Below are 21,555 nucleotides of genomic sequence, written 5' to 3'. Positions count from 1 at the left end.
TAATGTTCAAAGAATTAGACAGGGAAAATGACCTCCTTAGGGTAAGCCTGTTTGGAATATCTATTGTTTGGTTCAAATAGTGTTGGCTAATTGGACATTTGTGTTACCTCCAGCAAATTTGCCAGTTGATTACAGGAATGTTATGTGAATATCACTCGGACAAAATAAGAAATGGGAGCAATTATTCTTCTTAACTAGACCTTTTATGTGATGCTTCCTCCTAAAACTAGTACATCATATGCAGTTCTGTGTAAGCTCTTTTCTCTTAGGATTTCTGAACTCAATTTTGCATCTATCATGGCTACATATACACATTATGAAACACGATTTGCTTATTCTTAATGTCCCTAACAACTTAAAAAATTTCAACAGTGGTTGTCGTTTTAAGAAATCAGAAAATAGTATCCAATTCTGCTCATGGATGATATTCTATCCATAAATGACATTGTCAATATGGGGTTCATCGAGGATAATTTCTAGACAGTGGTTCAGATTAACCAGGAGAAATTTGAAGTCTCAACTAATAGTGTACTCATGAAGGAAACATTCATTGAACACCTTCAGAGCTAAGTATTACAGAAAATGCTTTAAATAAAATAAATTGGTACCATCTAGTAACTTGATTTTTTTTTTTTTTTTCCTGTAGTTGAGGGAAGCAGCATAGAGTCTACAACTGACTTGCTCAAAGTTATAGAATTTGGTGGTGGGCTTGGTAACTCAGCTTCCTTCCTATTAGTAACTGGCCCTTTTCTTTATGTTAATTCCCTCAACCAACCTGATATCTATTCTGCATTATTATATTACATCCTGAGGACATAAACAGGATATGGCCCTTACCTTTGAAAAACTATTGATTAAATGGAATGGACAGATATGTAAACATTTAATTAAAGCATAATCAGAGGATAACCCACCACGAGTAAAGACCACAGTCCCTAGCAGTGCTTCCTTAATGGGACATATAACACCACGATGCAGGAATTAACATTATAATATTGAAGGGGTGGTTGAGATAAACTTCCTGAGGTAGGTCTCAGCCTGAAATGTTTTGTGATCAGTTAAAAGCCAAAACAGAGAAAATTAAAAAATAAAATAAAAAAATCCAATCCATTAACTGCAGCAGAACAATTTTCAGAATTGCTAAAACACAAGAGGAAACAGAATCTTATTAGGTTCTGTATTTTTAATATTACATATGGAAACAAATGGGGATATCAAGCAAGACTTGCATGCATTGGTTGTTAATATTGCATACATTAAAATTTTAAATTTGAGCCTATGCAAGACATTGAGAACTTTTACTGTTTGTATTTGATTTCTGATACAAGCAATTAATCAATATGAATAACATAGCTATGTTGGTGGTGGTGGTGCTTTTAAAGCAAGGGGAGAGTGGGAGAGAGAGGAGAGAGAGAGAGAGAGATCCTATTGGTTCTGTTTCTGTGGAAAATACTAATACAACTTTACAGGATATAATGTCAATATTTAGAAATAAGCTTAAACATGCTTTTCATTACAAGTACTTTCGAAATAAAGTGAGTGGTGTTAACTAAATTAATAAATATTTAGTGATGTCTACATAAAAAAAATTACCTGCTGGAATTAAGTGATGTAGCTAAATTTCTCCTAGTCTTCCATAGACTCACAGTGTGTATAAATACTGCACTGGTACTACTGTATTTTGCTGAAGGAACGATATATTTCAGAAACATAAAAATGATTGAAAAAACAGAGCTTTGTGCTTCATTATGAGTTAAATGGGAAAGCTGTTGTTTACTGAGATATGGTGAGGATGAAATAAGACTATGTAAGTCCCTTGGCACAGAGTGGTTGTTTAAGATAGCTTAGCTTGCTTACTTAGCCCAGCTAAAAAACAAAACAAAACAAAAACAAAACCTTTATTTTTAAGGATACAAATATCCCAATTATTAAGTGACCATTAGGAAGAGTAACAGTAATTACAGTTCTAAAAAAGGAGGTATTGATTTGTGGAAAAGGGGTGAATTAAATAGAACCATAATTCTATATAAAAATAAATTAGTCCTTAGAAAGAAATAGTGGTTAGTTTGTGAAAATACCAGAACTGTATACTAGTAGCAGTTAATTTTTAAAATGGATTATTTATAATACTATATAGGGGGAAATTCAGCCCCCAATGTTTCACGTGGGTCCTTTTCTACTTTACCTAAGTATCAGCTGGTCTGAGAAATAAAGGGAAAGAGTACAAAAGAGAGAAATTTTAAAACTGGGTGTCTGGGGGAGACATCACATGTTGGCAGGTTCCATGATGCCCCTGAGTCATAAAACCAGCAAGTTTTTATTAGCAATTTTTCAAAGGTAAGGGAGTGCATGAACAGGGTATGGGTCACAGAGATCACATGCTTCAAGCGGGACAAAAGATCACAAGGCAGGAGGTCAGGGCAAGATCACAAGGTCAGGGCAAAACTAGAATCACTAATGAACTTCCATGTCCAGCTGTGCACACATTGTCATTGATAAACAAGATTCAAGGGCAGAGAATAGATCTGACTAGAACTTGCCAGGCTGGAATTTCCTAATCCTAGCAAGCCTGAGGGCGCTGCAGGAGACTGTTTCATCCCTATTTACATCTGCATAAGGCAGACACTCCCAGAGCGGTCATTCAGAGGCCTCCTCTGGAAATGCATTCTTTTCCCAGTGCTGTTAATTATTAATATTCCTTACTGGGGATAGAATTCAGCAATATTTATCTTACCCATTTTTGGTAATAAGAGAAATATGCCTCTGTTCCACCTGGCCCACAGACAGTTAGACTTTAAAGTTATCTCCCTTGTTCCCTGAAAATCGCTGTTATCCTGTTCTTAAAGTGCCCAGATTTCATATTGTTCAAACACACATGCTCTACAAACAATTTGTGCAGTTAACACAATCATCACAGGGTCCTGAGGCAACATATGTCCTCAGCTTACAAAGATGACAGGATTAAGAGATTAAAGTAAAGACAGGCATAGGAAATCACAAGAGTATTGATTGGGGAAGTGATAAATGTCCATGAAATCTTCACAATGTATGTTCAGAGATTGCAGTAAAGACAGGCATAAGAAATTATAAAAGTATTAATTTGGGGAACTAATAAATGTCCATGAAATCTTCATAATTTATGTTCTTCTGCCACGGCTTCAGCCAATCCCTCCGTTCGGGGTCCCTGACTTCCCGCAACAACTACTTTAGACTTTTTAATATTCTAGTCATAATCCTAAAAAGGCATACATATATAATTGTTTTAAATGTATCCATCTATATATATCTACAACTATACAATGTGTATTTGTGTTTATATTGTAAATGATATATTTCGTTTCATTATATGAACTAAGATGTTATTGTTGCTATATAATAATTGAACTGATTACTCTAGGTTCATTTTCTAGCCTGTAGCCATTATTTTTATATTTTATTATTTTTGATTCCAATAATGTTCCAGCAGCTCCCTAAACATACATAATTTGGTCTTTTATTTTTCAAGAGTTAAAATTATTATTATACCTTTTGCCTTTAAGTATTGACTAGAATGTCAGAACACTGCTGAAAATAGCAGTGAGAAGAGGTGTGGTTGAATTGTTCCTTAACATTAAACCTCTAGGAATTCACTATTAAAATAATGCTTATTATGTTAATTATTTGTATTTTACTTTGTTTCTTAAGCATTTTTCTGTTAAATCACCTTTTTTATCAAATATATCTTTTTGATCAATTTACAAGATTACAGGTTTGATTTTTTTATTTTTGCTATTGCTATAAACAACATTAATAATTTTCATAATGTTAAACTATTTGATAAATTCTGGAGTAAAACTTACATAGTCAGTATTTATTAGAGTTTAATAAAATCATGAATATATTTAATAAATATTTTACATTTAATTTAACTTATTGAATTAAACAATGGTTTTCCTCAAGTTTGGTGTTTTTGTTGAGGATCTTTGCATCCATCTTTTTATTGGGCAGCTTTTGCTAGATTAAGTTGAGGTAAAGAGCCACCCAACGTGTCAGTGGTGTACATTACAAGAATTTTCTCACTCACCCCCAATTTACATGTTGACCACAGCAGCTCTATTCCAATGTCTTTACCATCCTGAGATGGTAAGAGATCAACCCTTATCTTTTATCTTATTAGAAATAAAAAGTATAAAAGACCTGGTGAAATCCACCCATACCACTAACCCTTTCACTGGGAACTGTTATCCAGAATCACAACTACTCACATTTCATTGATCAAACCAATTACCAGGCAAAGCCTGATATTAATGAGTTGAGGAATTATACTTCTCCCACAGGGAGATACTGCATATTGTATGACAATGGACAAGGATATGTGATTATCTTACAGGGAAGGGAAAAGTAAATAAATGGGAATGATAATCCAATCCAATCTACCAAAATAGTTGTAAATAAGATTGTTTGGGAATGCTTGTTTTGGTTTTATCTTTGTCTAGTTTTCATGTTTTCTCTTGCCGTGTATGCTAGCCTTATAAAATGAATTGGAAAGTTTTCTGATTATTTTATAGAATTACACATACACACACACACACACACACACACACAGGCAATACATACAGTTGATTCTCATTCTTCACAGTAGTTCATTTATGTGAAGTCACCACAAATACTAAATTATCAAATACTGACCCATTAATCCTAGCTAAGAAATGCAGGGTAAGGTTTCTGTGAGTCTCCGGTCACAATGTTTTTGTTAATCAATTGATGTGTAAATTCGTTTTGTGTGTTTTTCTTTTTAAAGTCACCTTATTCAATATATATATTGTTGATTCATTAAAATTGAGTTCATGCCAACAGCACTATAACTCATACCTGGACAAAGTTTATCTAACATATATTTTCTCTGTAAATGACACCACAGCCTTCTTTCACTTAGAAACACTAGACATCATTTCAATACTATGTGTAGAGGCTACTTTAAATAGTAAAATCACCAAAAAGCACAAAAAATATTAAAAATGTGCCACTAAATATACCACAAAAGGACTTTGCTTATAGTATGAGAGCTGAAACAAGAAGGTAAGTTGAACCTCAGCTGAGATTGTGTACATCAGGTGACTCAAATATTCCATTGCTCTGTGCATATCCACAAATTACCTCAAAAATAGCAAAAGTATTGATTTTGGAGTTACATTTTAGTAGTAAGCACATTTTCAAATATGGAATCCACAAATAATGTGGATCAACTGTATGTATATATATTATATATATACACACACACTAGACTTTTGCTCTTCCTATAGATTTTCTTTTAGAAATATACTTTCTGTTTTAAAATTTTATTTTACTACTTGCATATTTATCATAATTATTTGGACTTTAATTTATATCCAACTTATTTTACTATTCCCTGCTAATCCTCAGTTAAGTTTATTTTGAACATCTCTTGGTCCATAGGCTATCCTGCCAAATACTTTATTTATTTGGGTGGTATTATTTCTGAACCCTTTAATTTCTGAGAATGCTTTTCTTTTGCTGTTCACCATAAATAATAACTTAGAGGCATATCAAGTTTGTGAGTCACAAAATTGTTTACTGGTGATTAATGTTCTAAGGAAGTCTGAGGTCAGCCTGTTTTTGTTTATTTCTTCTGGAGAACTACTTTTTTCCTATTTAAATTGGATGATTTTCCCGAATTTAAAAATTCACGAGACTAATTCTTTGATTTTATTTGTTTATTTAATTACACTTTCCTGACATTTACTAAAATCTCTTACTACACAGGCTGAGGTCTGCAGATTTTGAAATCTTTTTAAGTATATTCCTCAGTGTTGTTTCTGTTCCATCTAGTTGTTTCCTTTTAAAAGAATATTTAATTCACAATTTTGGTATCTCTACTTTTTGTTCTCTACAGAAATGATCTCCAACATTTTCACATCTTCGTCTCTTTCTTAAAATATTTTTCCCCAATTCAGTCCCAATATAACTGTTTAGTTCTGCTTACATTTTAATTCAGATTTTAATACTTTCAATAATTTCATTTTTTCAAGGAAACAAGCCACATTACTTTCTGCTTCTCAGTTAACTCCCATTTTATCTCACTCTTTATTTGCATTTTGTTTTTATCTGTATAAGACCTATATAAGATCAGAATGACCCGTGTAAAATACATTTTGTCAATATCATTAAGTACACCAAACAGATATTTTCTCTAATATTTCTCTGCTTCTTGTTGCTAACTGCTTCAGAATAATTTTCTTCTCCCAAACTAAAGTGTGTGATCTTCTTTTATGCTGAAGAATCTTGTCATATGCCTAATTAGCAAGAGTTTTTTTTAATTGTAAATGCAATTTTTCTATGAGCTGCACAGAGTTTGTGAGTAAAACTTTTTAAAAAAAATTTTGCCAAAAATTAGAGTGGTAAATCCACCTTTGTTTTATGATGGAAATGAGAATTTTTTTTCTTTTCTTTTCTTTTTTTTTTTCGAGACAGAATTTCGCTCTGTCACCCAGGCTGGAGGGCACTGGTGGTATCTCAGCTCACTGCAGTCTCTGCCTCCTGGGTGCAAGTGATTCTCCTGCCTCGGCCTCCTGAGTAGCTGGGACTACAGGCGTGCACCACCACACTTGGCTAATTTTTGTATTTTTAGTAGAGATGGAGTTTCACCATGTGTTGGACAGGCTGGTCTAAAACTCCTGACCTCAGGTGATCCACCTACCTCGACCTCCCAAAGTGCTGGGATTACAGGCATGAGCCACTGCCTTGGCCAAAAAAGAATACTTTTGATCAAGGTATTTGTTTCTCTATTATATGCTTTCTGTCAACTTTGGGATTTTGGAATTTATCATTTCCTTGAACCTTGGTGGCAATTGTTGGACAAAATCACTGTATGGAGGATAAAAGAAAAACTAAGGAGTGTGGATACGAAAATAAAAAATGATTCACTGGCTGGACCAGGAAGGCAGAAGGCAGCATCCCATGGTAAATAGTGAACTACTGATTATCCAGAAGGGCTTCCTTCTATCTTTTTTGTAGGAACCAAAATTTGGTAACCAAGCTACAAGGCCCAATTAATTTCAAAAATAATAATAATAATAATAATAAACCCTTTTATCCTTGAATAAGCAACAATTTGTCAACAATTAAATGTGTCCAAAATAGCATGAATGGATGTGACATTTGAAGAAGCAAAGGTGTCACAGTCAGACTTTTCTAGCAACTTCATAGGTCTTCTGGGAAAAACATCTTCATTTTCTAATAGAAAAATGATAATCATCTTCAATTTATAACAGAAATAATTGGCATGCCTATCCTCTTTCACTTCTAATAATGCCATGTGTTGAGGGAAATACAGACAAAAAATATAGAATGAGATCTTATCATAAAGCAATGTGCCTGGGAGATGCTGTGGGTTTGAATCCAACTACCACAATAAAGTAAGTCACACAATTTATTTGTTAACAAATGCACACACTTATTTGTTAACAAATGTAAAATTATATTTACACTGTATTCTATTAATAAAGTGTGCAATAGCATTATGTCTTAAAACGTACCTAATGTAAGTGAAGAACACTTTATTGCTAAAAATTTTTTAATGATCATCTGAGCCTTCAGTGAGTTGCAATCTTTTCACTGCTGGAGGAACTTGCCTCAATGCTGATGGCTGCTGACTGATCAGGATGGCCGTTGCTGAAAGTTGTGATGGCTGTGGCAATTTATTAAAATAAGACAACAATGAAATCTGCCCCATTGATTGAGTCTTCTTTCACAAAATATTTCACTGTAGTGTGAGCTAGTATTTCACAACATTTTACCTGCAGTAGAAAGTATTTCAAAGTTGGTGTAAACCCTCTCACTCCCTGCCACTATTTTGTTAATTAAGGTTAAGTAATAGTATAAATCCTTTGTTGCCATTTCAACAATGTTAACAGTATCTTCACCAGGAGTAGTTTCCATCTCAATAAATCACTTTATTTGTGCATTCATAAGAAGCAACTCATCATTGGCTCAAGTTTAATCGTGAGATTGAGCAATTCAGGATCCAATTCTAATTCTAGTTCTCTTGCTATTTCCACCACATCTGTAGCGACTTCCTCCACTGAAGTCTTGAACCCCTCTAGGTCATCCATGAGAGTTAAAATCAACTTCTTCTAAACTCCTGTTAAAGTTGATATTTTGACCTTCTCTCATGAATCATGAATGCTTTTAATGGCATCTGGATTGGTGACTCCTTTCCAGAAGATTTTCAGTTTGCTTTGCCCAGATACATCATTGGAATCACTGTCTATGGCAGCTATAGCCTTATGAAATTTATTTCTTAAATAATAAGACTTAAAAGTTGAAATTACTCCCTGATCCATGGGCTGCAGAATGGATGTTGTGTTAACAGGCAAAAAAACAAAAAACAAAAAACAAAAAACAAAAAAAACCCATGCATCTCTTTAAATCTCTATCAGATTTCTTGGGTGACTAGGTGTGTTGTCAATGAACAGTAATATTTTTAAAGGAATCATTTTTTCTTGGAAGTAAGTCTCAACAGTCGGCTTAAGATGTTCAGTAAACCCTCCGGGCACGGTGGCTCATGCATGTAAGTAATCCCAGCCTTTGGGAGGCTGAGGTGGGTGGATCGCTTGAGCTCAGGAGTTCCAGACAAGCCTGGGCAACAAGATGAGACCACGTCTCTACCAAAAATACAACAAAATTAAATGGGCATTATGGTGGTACCTGCCTGTGGTCGCAGCTACTCAGGAGGCTGAGGTGGAAGGATAGTTTGAGCCTGGGAGGTTGAGGCTGCAGTGAGCTGTAATTGCTCCACTGCACTCCACCCTGGGTGACAGAGGGAGACCCTGTCTCAAAAAACAAAAAAAGAAAAAAAAAAAAAAAAAAAAGAAAAAAGATATTTGGTAAACCATGCTGTAAACAGATGTTCTGTCATCCAGGCTTTGTTTTTCTCTTTACAGAGCACAGTCACAGTAATTAGTGTAGTTCTTCTTTATACTTTTATTTTAGGTTCAGGAGGATGTGTGCAGGCTTGTTATATAGGTAAACTCGTGTCACAGGAATTTTACATACAGATTATTTTGTCACCCAGGTAGTAAACCAAGTACCCAGTGGTTATTTTTCTTATCCTCTCCCTCTTCCCACTCTTCTCTGTCAAGTAGACCCCAGTGTCCATTGTTCCCCTCTTTGTGCCCATGTTTTCTCAACATTTAGCTCCCACTAATAAAAGAGAACATGCAATATTTGGTTTTCTGTTCCTGCATCTATTTGCTAAGAACAATGGTCTCAAGCACCATCCGTGTCCCTGCAAAGGACATGATCTCATTCCTTTTTGTAGCTGTGTAGCATTCCATGGTGTATATGTGCCACATTTTCTTTATGTAATCTGCCATTGATGGGCATTACGTTGATTCCATGTCTGCTATTGTGAATAGTGCTGCAATGAACATACCACATTCATACATCTTTATGATAGAATGATTCATATTTCTTTGGTTATATATCCAGTAATGGGATTGCTGGGTCAAAGAGTAGTTCTTTCTTTTAGCTCTTTGAAGAATTGCCACACTGCTTTCCACAATGGTTGAAATAATTTATACTCCCACTAATAGTGTGTAAGCATTCCGTTTTCTCTTCTATCTTGCCAACATCTATTATTTTTTGACTGTTTAATAATAGTCATTGTGGCTGGTGTAAAATGGTGTCTTCTTGTGGTTTTGATCTGCATTTTTCTAATGATCAGTGATATTGAGCTTTTTCCCATATGCTTATTCACTGCATGGATGGCTTCTTTTGAGAAGTATCTATTTTAATCCTTTGCTCACTTTTTAATGGGATTGTTAATTTTCTTCTTGTAAATTTGCTTGTTCCTTAAAGATGCTGGATATTAGACTTTTGTCAGATGCATAGTTTGCAAATATTTCCTCCCATTCTGTATGTTGTCTGTTTACTCTGTTGATAGTTTCTTTTGCTGTGCAGAAGCATTTTATTTTAATTAGATACCATTTGTCAATTTCTTTTTTTGGTGCAATTGTTTCTGGTGTCTTCCTCATGAAATTTTTGCCAAGGTTTATGTCCCTGGCATAAACCCTGGTAATCCCTAGGAGTGTCATATAGGGATTTTATAGTTTTGTGTTTTACATTTAAGTCTTACCATTTAAACCATGGTACTCCCTAGGTCTTTCACCCATTTTGAGTTTATTTTTGCATATGGTGTAAGGAAGGGGTCCAGTTTCGATCTTCTGTATATGGCTAGTCAGTTATCCTAGCACCATTTACTGAATAGGAAGTCCTTTCCCCATTACCTCTTTTTGTCAGCTTTATTGAAGATCAGATGGTTGTAGGTGCGTGGTCTTATTTCTGGTCTCTTTATTATGTTCCACTGGTATATGTGTCTGTGTTTGTACCACTACCATGCTGTTTTGGTTACTGTATCCCGGTAGTATAATTTGATGAGTAGCGTGATGCCTGCAACTTTGTTCCTTTGGCTTAGGATTGCCTTGGCAATTCAGGCTCTTTTTTTGGTTCCATATGAATTTTAAAATAGCTTTATCTGTTTCTGAGAAGAATGTCATTGGTAATTTGATAGGAATAGCATTGATTCTGTATATTGCTTTGTATGGTGATTTGATAGGAATAGCATTAAATCTGTATATTGGTAGTATAGCGATTTTAACAATATTGATTCCTCCTTTCCATGAGCATGGAATGTTTTTACATTTGTTTGTGTTATCTCTGATTTCTTTGAGTGGAGTTTTGTAACTCTCATTATGGAGATCTTTCACCTCCTTGGTTAGCTGTATTTCTAGGTGTTTTTTTCCTTTTGTGGCGATTGTGAATGAGATTGTGTTACTCATTTGGCTCTTGGCTTGGCTATTAAGGGTGTATAGGATTGCTAGTGATTTTTGTACATTGATTTCGAATCCTGAAAATTTGCTGAAGGTGTTTGCCAGCTGAAGGAACTTTTGGGTTGAGACTATGGGGTTATCTAGATATAGAATCATGTCTCCAGACAGGGATAGTTTGACTTCCTCTCTTCCTATTTGAATACGCTATGTTTCTTTCTCTTGCCTAATTTCCCTGGACAAAACTTCCAATATTATATTGAATAGGGGTAGTGAGAAGGCATCCTTGTCTTGTGCCTGTTTTTTAAGGGGAATGCTCTCAGCTTTTGCACATTCAGTATGATGTTGACAGTGAGTTTGTCACATATGGCTCATATTATTTTGCAATATATTCTCTAAATACCTAGTTTATTGAGAGATTTTAACATGAAGTTATGTTGAATTTTATCAAAAGCCTTTTCTGCATCCATTGAAATAATCATGTGGTTTTTGTACTTAGTTCTCTTCATGTGATGAACAACATTTATTGATTTGCCTATGTTGAACCAACCTTTCATTCCAGGGATGAAGCTTACTTGACTCTGGTGGATCAGCTTTTTGATGTGCTGCTGGATTTGGTTTGCAAGTGTTTCATTAAGGATTTTTGCTTTAATGTTCGTCAAGAATATTTTCCTGAAGTTTTTGTTATTGTTGTTGTTGTTATTGTTGTTATAACTTTGCCAGGTTTTGGTATCAGGATGATGCTAGCCTCAAACAATGAGTTAGGGAGGAGTCTTTCCTTTTCAGTTTTTTGGAATAGTTTCAGTAGGAATGGTACCAGCTCTTCTTTGTAAATCTGGTAGAATTCAGCTGTTAATCCATCTTGTACTGGGCTTTTTTTGTTGCTGTTGTTGTTGGTAGGCTATTTATTAGGTCTCAATTACAGAAGTCATTATTGATCTGCTCAGGGATTCTATTTCTTCCTGGTTCAGTCTTGGGAGGATGTATGTGTCCAGGAATTTATCCATTTATTTTAGATTTTCTAGTTTGTGTGCACAGAGCTGTTCATAATTGTCTCTGATGGTTATTTGTATTTCTGTAGAGTAAGTGGTAGCATCCTCTTTGCCATTTTTGACTTTGTTTATTTGGATCTTCTCTCTTTCTTTCTTTATTAGTTTAGCTAGCAGTCTATCTATCTCATTAATTAACTTTTTTCCAAATACCCAGATCCTGGCTTCATGGATCTTTTGAATCATTTTTCATGTCTCAATCTCCTTCAGTTCAACTCCAATTTTGGCTATTTCTTGTCTCCAATAGCTTTGCATTGATTTGCTCTTGGTTCTCTATTTCTTTTAGTTGTGATGTTAGGTCATTAACTTGACATCTTTCTTAGTTTTTTATGTTGGCATTTAGTACTATAAGTTTCTCTCTTAACACTGCCTTAGCTGTATTCCAGAAATTCTAGTATTTTGTGGGAAGTCAGGGACCCCAAACTGAGGGACCGGCTGAAGCCATGGCAGAAGAACATAAATTGCGAAGATTTCATGGACATTTATTAGTTCCCCAAATTAACACTTTTATAATTTCTTATGCCTGTCTTTACCACAATCTCTGAACATAAATTAGGAAGATTTCATGGACACTTATCCCTTCCCCAATCAATACCCTTGTGATTTCCTATACCTGTCTTTACTTTAATCTCTTAATCCCATCATCTTCATAAGCTGAGGAGGATGTGTGTCGCCTCAGGACCCTGTGATGATTGCATTAACTGCACAAATTGTTTGTAGAGCATGTGTGTTTGAACAATATGAAATTTGAGCACCTTGAAAAAACACAGGAGAACATCAATGTTCAGGGAACAAGGGAGATAACTTTAAACTCTGACTGCCAGTGAGCTGGGTGGAACAGAGCCATATTTCTCTTCTTTCAAAAGCAAATAGGAAAAATATCGCTGAATTCTTTTTCTCAGCAAGGAACATCTCTGAGAAAGAGAATGCGCCCCTGAGGGTAGGCCTCTAAAATGGCTGCTTTGGGGGTAGCTGTCTTTTACTGTCGAAGGCAAAGGGATGAAATAAGCCCCGCTCTTCTGTAGCACTCCCAGGCTTATTAGGACGAGGAAATTCCCACCTAATAAATTTTGGTCAGACCAGTTGTCTGCTCTCAAACCCTGTCTCCTGATAAGGTGTTATCAATGACAATGCATGCCTGAAACTTCATTAGCAATTTTAAGTTTGCCCTGTCCTGTGGTCCTGTGATCTCGTGCTGCCTCCATTTGCTTTGTGATACTTTATTACCTTGTGAAGCATGTGATCTCTGTGACCCACACCCTATTCGCACACTCCCTCCCCCTTTGAAAATCGCTAATAAAAACTTACTGGTTTTATGGCTCAGGGAGCATCACGGAACCTGCTGACATGTGATGTCTCCCCCTGACACCCAGCTTTAAAATTTCTCTTTTGTACTCTTTCCCTTTTTTTCTCAGACCAGCCAGCACTTAGGGAAGTAGAAAAGAACCCACATTGAATATCGGGGGTGGGGTTTCTCCTGATACTAGTATGTTGTATCTTTGCTCTCATTCATTTCAAATAACTTCTTGATATCTACCTTAACTTCATTATTTACCCAAAGTTATTCCACAACAGGCTTAATTTCAATGTGATTGCATGGTTTGCACATTGAAAAAAAAATCTTGAATTCTATTTTTATTGCCTCATTGTCTGGGAGAGTGGTTGGTATGAGTTCAGTTCTTTTGCATTTATTGAGATTGTTTTATGTCCGATTGTGTGGTTGATTTTAGAGTACATGCCATGTGCAGATGAGCATTTGGTCCAGTGTTGTGTTCAGGTCCTTCATGTGTTTGTTAATTTTCTGCCTTGATGATCTGACTAATACTGTCAGTGGGGTGTTAAAGTCTCCCACTATTATTTTGTGGGATTCTAAGTGTCTTTGAAGCTCTCTAAGATACCATGTTATAAATCTGAGTTCTTCTGTGTTGCATGAATATATATTTAGGATAGTAAGGTCTTCTTGTTAAATTGAACCCTTTACCACTATGTAATGCCCTTCTTTGTCTTTTTTGGTTGCTTCCATTCTCTCCATCTCTTTCAGTGATACCAATAAGTAATAAATCTGGTCTCTTTACATAATTCCATATTTCTTTGAAGTTTTGCCCGTTCCTTTTTATTCTTTTTTCTTTATTCTTGTCTGATTGTATTATTTTGGAAAGCCAGTCTTCAAGCTCTGAGATCCTTTTATCAGCTTGGTCTATTCTGCTTTTAATACTTGTGATTGCATTATGAAATTTTTGTAGAATGTTTTTCAGCTCCGTGAGGTGTGATTCATTCTTTTCTATACTGGCTATTTTGTCTCTCTGCTCATGTGTCATTTTATATTAATTATTTCATCCTTGAATTGGGTTGCAATGTTCTCCTGAATCTCAATGATCATTCTTATCCATATTCTGAATTCTTTTTCTGTCACTTCTGAAATCTCAGTCCAATTTAAAACCCTTGCTGGAGTACCAGTGTAGTAATTTGGAGAAAAGAAAACACTGGCTTTTTGAATTGTCAGAGTTATTGTGCGGGTTCCTTCTCATCTTTGTGGGCTAATGTTTCTTAAATCTTTGAAGTTTCTGTGCTGTGAATGGGCTATTTTTTTACTTTCATACTATTTGATGACCTTTAATTGTGATATAAGGTGGATTCAGTCAACCGGCTACATGACTGGAAGATTTTCGGGGGTCAAGGCTCAGCTCAGAACTCCTGCCTGGATTGCATGCTGTAACTCTGGTAGACTGGTATCGGGCCCCAGCTTTGATCTCTGGCTCCTCCAGGTTAGAAACCTGTTGTACTGGAGGGGCTGAGGTGCTACCAGACCACTGGTCACAACACTCCAGTGTATGATGCCAGCCAAATCACTTCACAGGGCAGTGACAGTGGGATCTGTCCTTGTTCCCATGTACCAGCAGTAGCTGCTGCAGCAGCATTGCGGGGTGCACACTTATCCATTTGATACAGCAGGGTTATCATGTGTTGCTGGGGTGCTTAGCCTCGATGTGGGTATTCGCAGCAGCAGTGGTGGCAGTATGGTTTGGTGGTGGTGAGGAGCCCCCACTGAGACTGTGTGCATATCCCTGGAGGTGGTGGTTTTAGCATGGAGGTGGGGCATTTGTGGGTTCAGGACTGCGTGTGCCCTCTGTGCATGTTTAAGCTGGCAGCAGTCTGCTCAAGGCTGCGGGCTAGTCCACTGTTTTCTATGTCTAGTTTTGCTCTGGTGACCGAGGCTCAGGGGCAGGGTGCTGGCAGGGGTGGGGCTCGGGGGCTCTGTGCCTGCCGATGTTCTGAAGTGGTGTGGTAGGGTGGGGATGGTGAGGGGATGCACTCACGGCAGCAGCAGTGGCAAGGCAGGGCGCAGGTATACCAGTACCAGTGTGCTGGTGGAGAAGGGAAGGATAGATCTGCTTGGGCATACACGCACTGGCATAGCGATGTGGAAGGTGGCCATGTTTGTGAACGACCTGTTGTGTGTCTGCAAAGGCCACTCTGCTGGAACACTCTGCCAGTCAAGCGTGATGCACCATCTGTGATGTGGGCCCCAGGGGGCACCTGGCAGCTGTATTGCAAGCAGCTGTGGCCAGGCTGGGGCCCTGAAAGATGCCAGAGGTGCTCAGGTTGGACCGGTCCTGTCTCATGGGTAAGACTGCCCTGCAGAGTTCAGGTTCGAAAGTTCCCTTAGGGCTAAAGTCTCCTATGAGAACAAATCTAGCCTAGGGGGATGCACATCTCTGACAGTGCTCCACTACAGTTGCTCCCACAGAACACCCTCTGCGCTCTGCCCCCAGGTGGAGTTCTGCCCCTACCACTTCTCTAAGTAGCTTTCCCTGCCAACTCAAGTGTCCATGGTGGTCTAGGGTCTTCTCCTGCTGAGGTTCCCAAGGCCCACAGTGAGAGTGGGTTCATCCTTGCCTGTTAAACTCACCCCCTCTGTAGGAGTCACTGGGGGCCAGGAACACATTCCAGTGCACAGTAGCCCCAGGAAGGGTTCCTAGCTTCCTCCCCCTCCAGCCCAGCCTCTATGTTTTCCCTCCATCTGTTCTGCCTCTGCCTAAAGCTACAGGATAAGAACATGGCAGCACTGGGATATGAACTCATTTTTGCCTAGCTCCAAAGGCCTTGCTCATTCATGCAGACTCTCAGAAATGAAAAATAATTCCCTTCATCTTCGTTAAATCACAAGTTCCTACAGACAAATTATCCAAAGCTTTTATGAAACCTATGTGATGCTGTAATACAATCGATTACTACAGTATTTATGGAATATACCATTCATAGCTTTAGACACAATTATATATCAAGCTCTCTTGAATTCTCTCTCTTTCTAAAACCTATGGATTTGAAGTCAGGATATTTTGAGAAGACCAACTGGTGTTAAAAATCTAAATAGATCAAATATTGTTTCTGTTTATATCTGTGTGACAAGTAATACCAATGTGTGTAATTACAGCGTGGAGAAACCCACGTAATTTCTCTGAGGAAAGTTTATTTCACTGGAAGTAGTCATTGCCAATAAGCAATAGAAGCCCTAACCAGTGGCTCTTATTTTGCAATTACAATTTTTCATCTTAAATTTAGTATATGTGCAGCCAAAGCAAGCACCACAGTTTCATCTTAAGGAACAACTAAGATTGTGTGTGATATAGGTGACGGCTATCACCAGATAAACATCATCAAAAAGTTTTTTTTTAATAGTGTCTTTCTGTTGTGATATTTTTAGTACCTTTCTTCCTTTCCTACTCCCTCCTCCTCTTCCACAAATATATGTTGAGTATCAATTCTGTGATGCTTGAGGCATTAGGCACTCCAATAAGTAATCCTTTAAGTCTCACCAGAATTTGAGTTTGATGATATGGTGTCCATTGTGTAGATGAGGATACATCCTCCGTGAAGTGCGAGATCACATAACCAAATGTAGAAAAGTAGGTCTGTCTCTTGCTGAAAGGAACTGAACATTGGATGCTCCTGCATGAAGCCCAAGGCTTCGTGGACAACCTCAGAAACCAGATAACTCTGAGCCATAAGGCATGATACTTCTCAGTTGAAGCTGCCTCCTATTCTGCACCTGTTTATAGCATTTGGTAATAGTCTTTTGTAGTGAATATTTATGAACCTGGTGAATAGTTACATACATTCAATTGAGAGAGATGATAAAATGGCATAGCTCAAGTTTCACCTATGATTTTGATACATAGTTTTCAAACTTGTTTTGAGGGTTTGAAGGAATCCTAAAGGGGAGGATAATAATTTTACTGTTAAAAAGTGTTAACGTTATTTTGGCTATAGACTCCAATTTTTATAACAAAATAATCGTCATAATTATTTCATTAGAATTTTCATATAAGAAGAGTTATATAATTATTATTTTACTCAGCACATTTTTTTTTTTTTTTTTTTTTTTGAGACAGGGTCTTGCTCTGTCTCCCAGACTGCAGTGTGGTGGCATGAAGCAATCCTCCCACTCAGCCCCCCAGGTAGCTGGAACTACACGTGCACGCCACCATGCCTGGCTAATTTTTGCACTTTGTAGAGACCAGGTTTCACCATGTTGCCCAGGCTGCTCTTGAACTCCTGGGCTCAAGTGATCCACCCACCTGGGCCTCCCAAAGTGGGGACGGATTACAAGTGTGAGTCAATGCACCCGACCCCATTTCTCTTTCTAATATTAATTCTGCTTTTGTTTCTGGTTGTATGTATTTTTACAAATAATTGAAATGATGATGTAATATTCACAGTGCTTTAACAATGTGAAAAAAGTATATGTGAATATTAATCACATAATTGATAAAATATATGAAATAATGAAGCCAAAGCAGGTCATCAAGTAATATTTATAAACATTAGGTATTGAATTTACAGATGTTGCCAAAGTTGTACATTCACGGGGCCAGTCATCATAAATTCTGACTGATGTTTAAAATGAGAGCAAGAAATACCCAATTAAGTAGTAAATTGCAAACCATCTAATCTTCTTTCGATGCATCTGTGACGTCTTCTTTGTACTTGTAAACTTGCATTGCACGTTGCATAGGAGTCTTAACAGAGTCATAAGTCCATCCCTTCTTGGCAAACAGTCTTTCAAGGATGCCAGGCATTCTGTAGCCCTTGCTTAGAATGAAATCCTTAAAGGCAATTGGTCCATAAAGACCGTCAAGAATGTCGGGTTCATCAGGCTTTTTAAGTACGAGTTTGGGGTCAATCAAAGGTTCATCACTTCTTAGCTTTTTCCCCAACTTAGGCTTGAAGTACCATGGCCCATACCTCATCTTCACACCTTGTGCACTGTAAGAATTTGGTGCCGCCTGGAGTTTCCTGTCCCATTCTTTTATCTGCGAGAAGTCGATCTCATCCATGTCATCTAGCTCCATGCTGTACTTCAGCTCTGAGGAACACTCGTTTGCCTTCTCAATGTTTTCATCTTGAGAGGTTGCTCGGCACTCAGGGGTAAAGTCAAACAGACTGCTGATGGATTCTGCATCAACTCCCAGGTCTCCTGCCCACTTGAAGTCACGGAGTTTTCTCGATGTGAATCTACGTTCAAGAGAATCAGAAATGCACTCCATTGTGCTTGGTGTATCTTCCTGAAACAGTTCTTTTAGATGGGACACTCCGGTCTTGGTAGGCTCCGGGCAGAGACTGGACGCTCGACGAGTCTTGGGAGGCTCTAGGCAGAGCCTGGACATTCGACGAGTCTTGGGAAGCACCAGGCGGAGATGGGGCATACGACTCTCGAAAGGCCGCGGGCAGGATTCCCAAAAAAAGTATTTACTAGGCTTGGTGAGTTCCTCGGTTGTCGTCTCTCGGCCCTCACAACGAGCCTGTGCATCTTCCAACTTCCTGTCAGAGTCCAGTTTCAGCAACTGTAGTAGGAGACTGGACACCGGGCGAGTGTTGGGAGGTTCCGGGCAGAGATTAGACGCTCCAGTCTCGGGAGGCTCTGGGCAAAGACTAGACACCTGGCTCTTGGGAGGCTCTGGGCGGAGATGGGACCCTCCAGTCTCAGGAGGCTCCGGGCGGAGACTGGACACCGGAGTCTCGGGAGGCAGCGGGCAGAGATGAGACACTGCAGTCTCGGGAGGCTCCGGGCAGAGATGGGACACTCCAGTCTTGGGAGGCTCCGGGCAGAGACCTGACACCGGAGTCTTGGGAGGCTCTGGGCGGAGATGAGACGCTCCATTCTCGGGAGGCTCCGGGCGCAGAGGAGGTACGCGAGTCTTGGGAGGCTCTGGGCGGAGATGGGACGCTCCAGTCTTGGGAGGCTCCGGGCGGAGACTGGACACCCGAGTCTTGGGAGGTTCTGGGCGGAGATGGGACGCTCCAGTCTTGGGAGGCTCTGGGCGGAGACTGGACACCCGAGTCTTGGGAGGCTCTGGGCGGAGACTGGACACCGGGGTCTTGGGAAGCTCCAGGCGGAGATGGGACACCGGAGTCTCGGGAGGCCGCGGGCAGAATTCCCCACAGGGGTATTTACCAGGCTCGGTGGGTACCTCGGTTGTCTTCTCCCGGCCCTTACAAGCGCATGTGTCCTCCAGCTTCCTCTCAGGATCCAGCGGTTTCAGCACCCGTAGTAGGAGATCTGGAGGCGTATCTTCTCCCAGATTGGAGTTCATGGCCAAGGGAGGCTTGGCCGTCAGCTGGGCTTCCACTCCCTCTACGAACGCCTTCGTTGTTGGCTGGGCTGGTGAGAGCTCGGAAAATAGGGCCGCTTTCTTGCGCAGCTTTTTTTTCTTGCCCTTGGGGTCAGCTTGGGGACTTCTGAGAGATATTTTGGGGAGTAAAAACTCGTCACGGCGACAAACGAGCGTACCTTCGGGAGACCGACAGCCATAGCGGAAGTCGTCCACGCCCTCCGTCACAAATACCCGGTTCCGAGGGTCCATGGGCGGGAACCTCAGGCGTCTGTGCTTGCGCTTCGCGAAGCACTTGGAAGGCTGTTTGTCACAGGACGAGGACTTGGAGTCCGTGCCCGGGGGCCTCGGCCGGTCCAGCCGCCTCTGGTCCCCCATGGTGGCCCTCGCTGGGGTGCCACCTCTCCAGTTTCCGCGGCTCCTGATCCCTGCCGCTCTAGTCTCTAGGAGACCGCCAGCCACTCGCAGCCCAGGTTCCTTCCTGGAGGCGGGGCAGCGCTGACGCCACCTGCGCAGCCCGGATTCTAACAGGTGTGTAGTGCAATCTCATTCTGGGTTTTATTTGTGTGTCCTAATGACTACTGGTATTGAACATGTCTATATTTGCTTATTTGCCATCCTTATCTCTCCTTGGTTTAAGTTTCTGTTGATTTTTTCCCCCATTTTAAAATTGTGTTGCTGGATATCATATTTAGTTTTGAGAATACTTGCTGTGTTCTAGATGTAAATAGGTTATCAGATATATGATTTGCAATTTTTTTTCACTTCACCCTTGGTTTTGCTCTTTCATTGTCTGTGTCAAAGAGAAGTTTTTTAATTTGATGAAGTCCAATGTATCAATTTGTTCTTTTAGGGATTGTGCTTCTTTTGGTGTATCTATGCAAAACTTGGTCTATCCAAAGGTCACAAAGATTTTTTTGTCATTTAAGTGTTATAATTTTTGTAAACAGCACAAGATATAGATCCAAGTTTTTATTTTAAAAACGTACCTATTGCTTACCTATATCTAATAATTTCAGAACTATTTTTGTAAAGACAATCTTTTCTCCACTGAATTACATTTGGAAAAGGGTAGAATATCAGTTGTCTATATTTTTTGAAGGTCAATATCTGGGCACTCTTTTCTCTTCCATTGATTTTTCTCTCACACAAATTTCACACTCTGTTGGTTACTTTAGCTTTATAATAAATCTAGAAATTAGGCTGTACTAATTATTTAACACTGTTCTTTTACAAAGTTGGTTCTTCTAGGTCCGTTGAGTTTCTATAGAAATTTTAAAATCGGTTTGTCTATGTCTTCAAAAAAAGTCCTGTTTGGATTTTGATTAGGATTCTGTTGAATCTATAGATCAAATTGAGGATACTTGGCATATTACCAATAGGAAATGTTCTGACCACTGAGGAAGGTACATCTTTCCATTTCTTTATGTGATTTTTCATTTTTAGTGTATGTGTCTTTCGAATCTTTTTCTCTACAGATTTTTCCTATTGTTTTTCATACAAATATATGTAGTATTGTTTTTTAATTGCAATTTCCAATTTTTTGTTGTCAGCATATATAAATATTGAGTTTTGTATATCCATCTTGTATCATACAACCTTGGTAAACTCACTTATTATGTTCAGTAGCATTTTGTAGATTTCACTGAATTTTCTATATATATATGATGATGTCATCTGTGAATAAAGATAGTTTCAGGCCAGGCGTGGTGGCTTATGCCTGTCATTCCAGCACTTTGGGAGGCCAAGGCAGGCGGATCTCAAGGTGAGGAACTCCAGACCAGCCTGACCAACATGGTGAAACCCGGTTTCTACTAAAAATACAAAAATTAGCTGGGCCTGGTGGCACGTGTCTGTAGTCCCAGCTGCTAGGGAGGCTGAGGCAGTAGAATCGCTTGAACCCAGCAAGCGAAGGTTGCAGTGAGCTGAGATGGCGCCACCGCGCTCCAGCCTGGCGATAGAGCAAGACTCCATCAAACACACATACACACACGCGACAGTTTCCTGTCTTCCTTTCCAATCTGAGTATCTTTATACCCTCAAGTCCAGTCGTAATTTTTTATTTTC

The 21,555-nt window shown here is 38.9% G+C and overlaps 1 protein-coding gene across 1 annotated transcript; it reads right to left on the bottom strand.

Annotated features, from left to right (window-relative positions):
• Window positions 1-17,675: 17,675 nt before the first annotated feature.
• Window positions 17,676-19,936, bottom strand: LOC126946832 (protein FAM47B-like). The gene has a single exon (XM_050777517.1). It carries the CDS (start codon window positions 19,864-19,866, stop codon window positions 17,824-17,826), a length of 2,043 nt encoding a protein of 680 aa, XP_050633474.1. The 5' UTR covers window positions 19,867-19,936; the 3' UTR covers window positions 17,676-17,823.
• Window positions 19,937-21,555: the final 1,619 nt, after the last annotated feature.

This window comes from Macaca thibetana, chromosome X (assembly GCF_024542745.1).
Source record: "Macaca thibetana thibetana isolate TM-01 chromosome X, ASM2454274v1, whole genome shotgun sequence".
NCBI lineage: Eukaryota > Metazoa > Chordata > Mammalia > Primates > Cercopithecidae > Macaca > Macaca thibetana.
The sequence above is the reverse complement of the archived record's forward strand: the minus strand, read 5'-3'. Positions and strand labels throughout refer to the sequence as shown.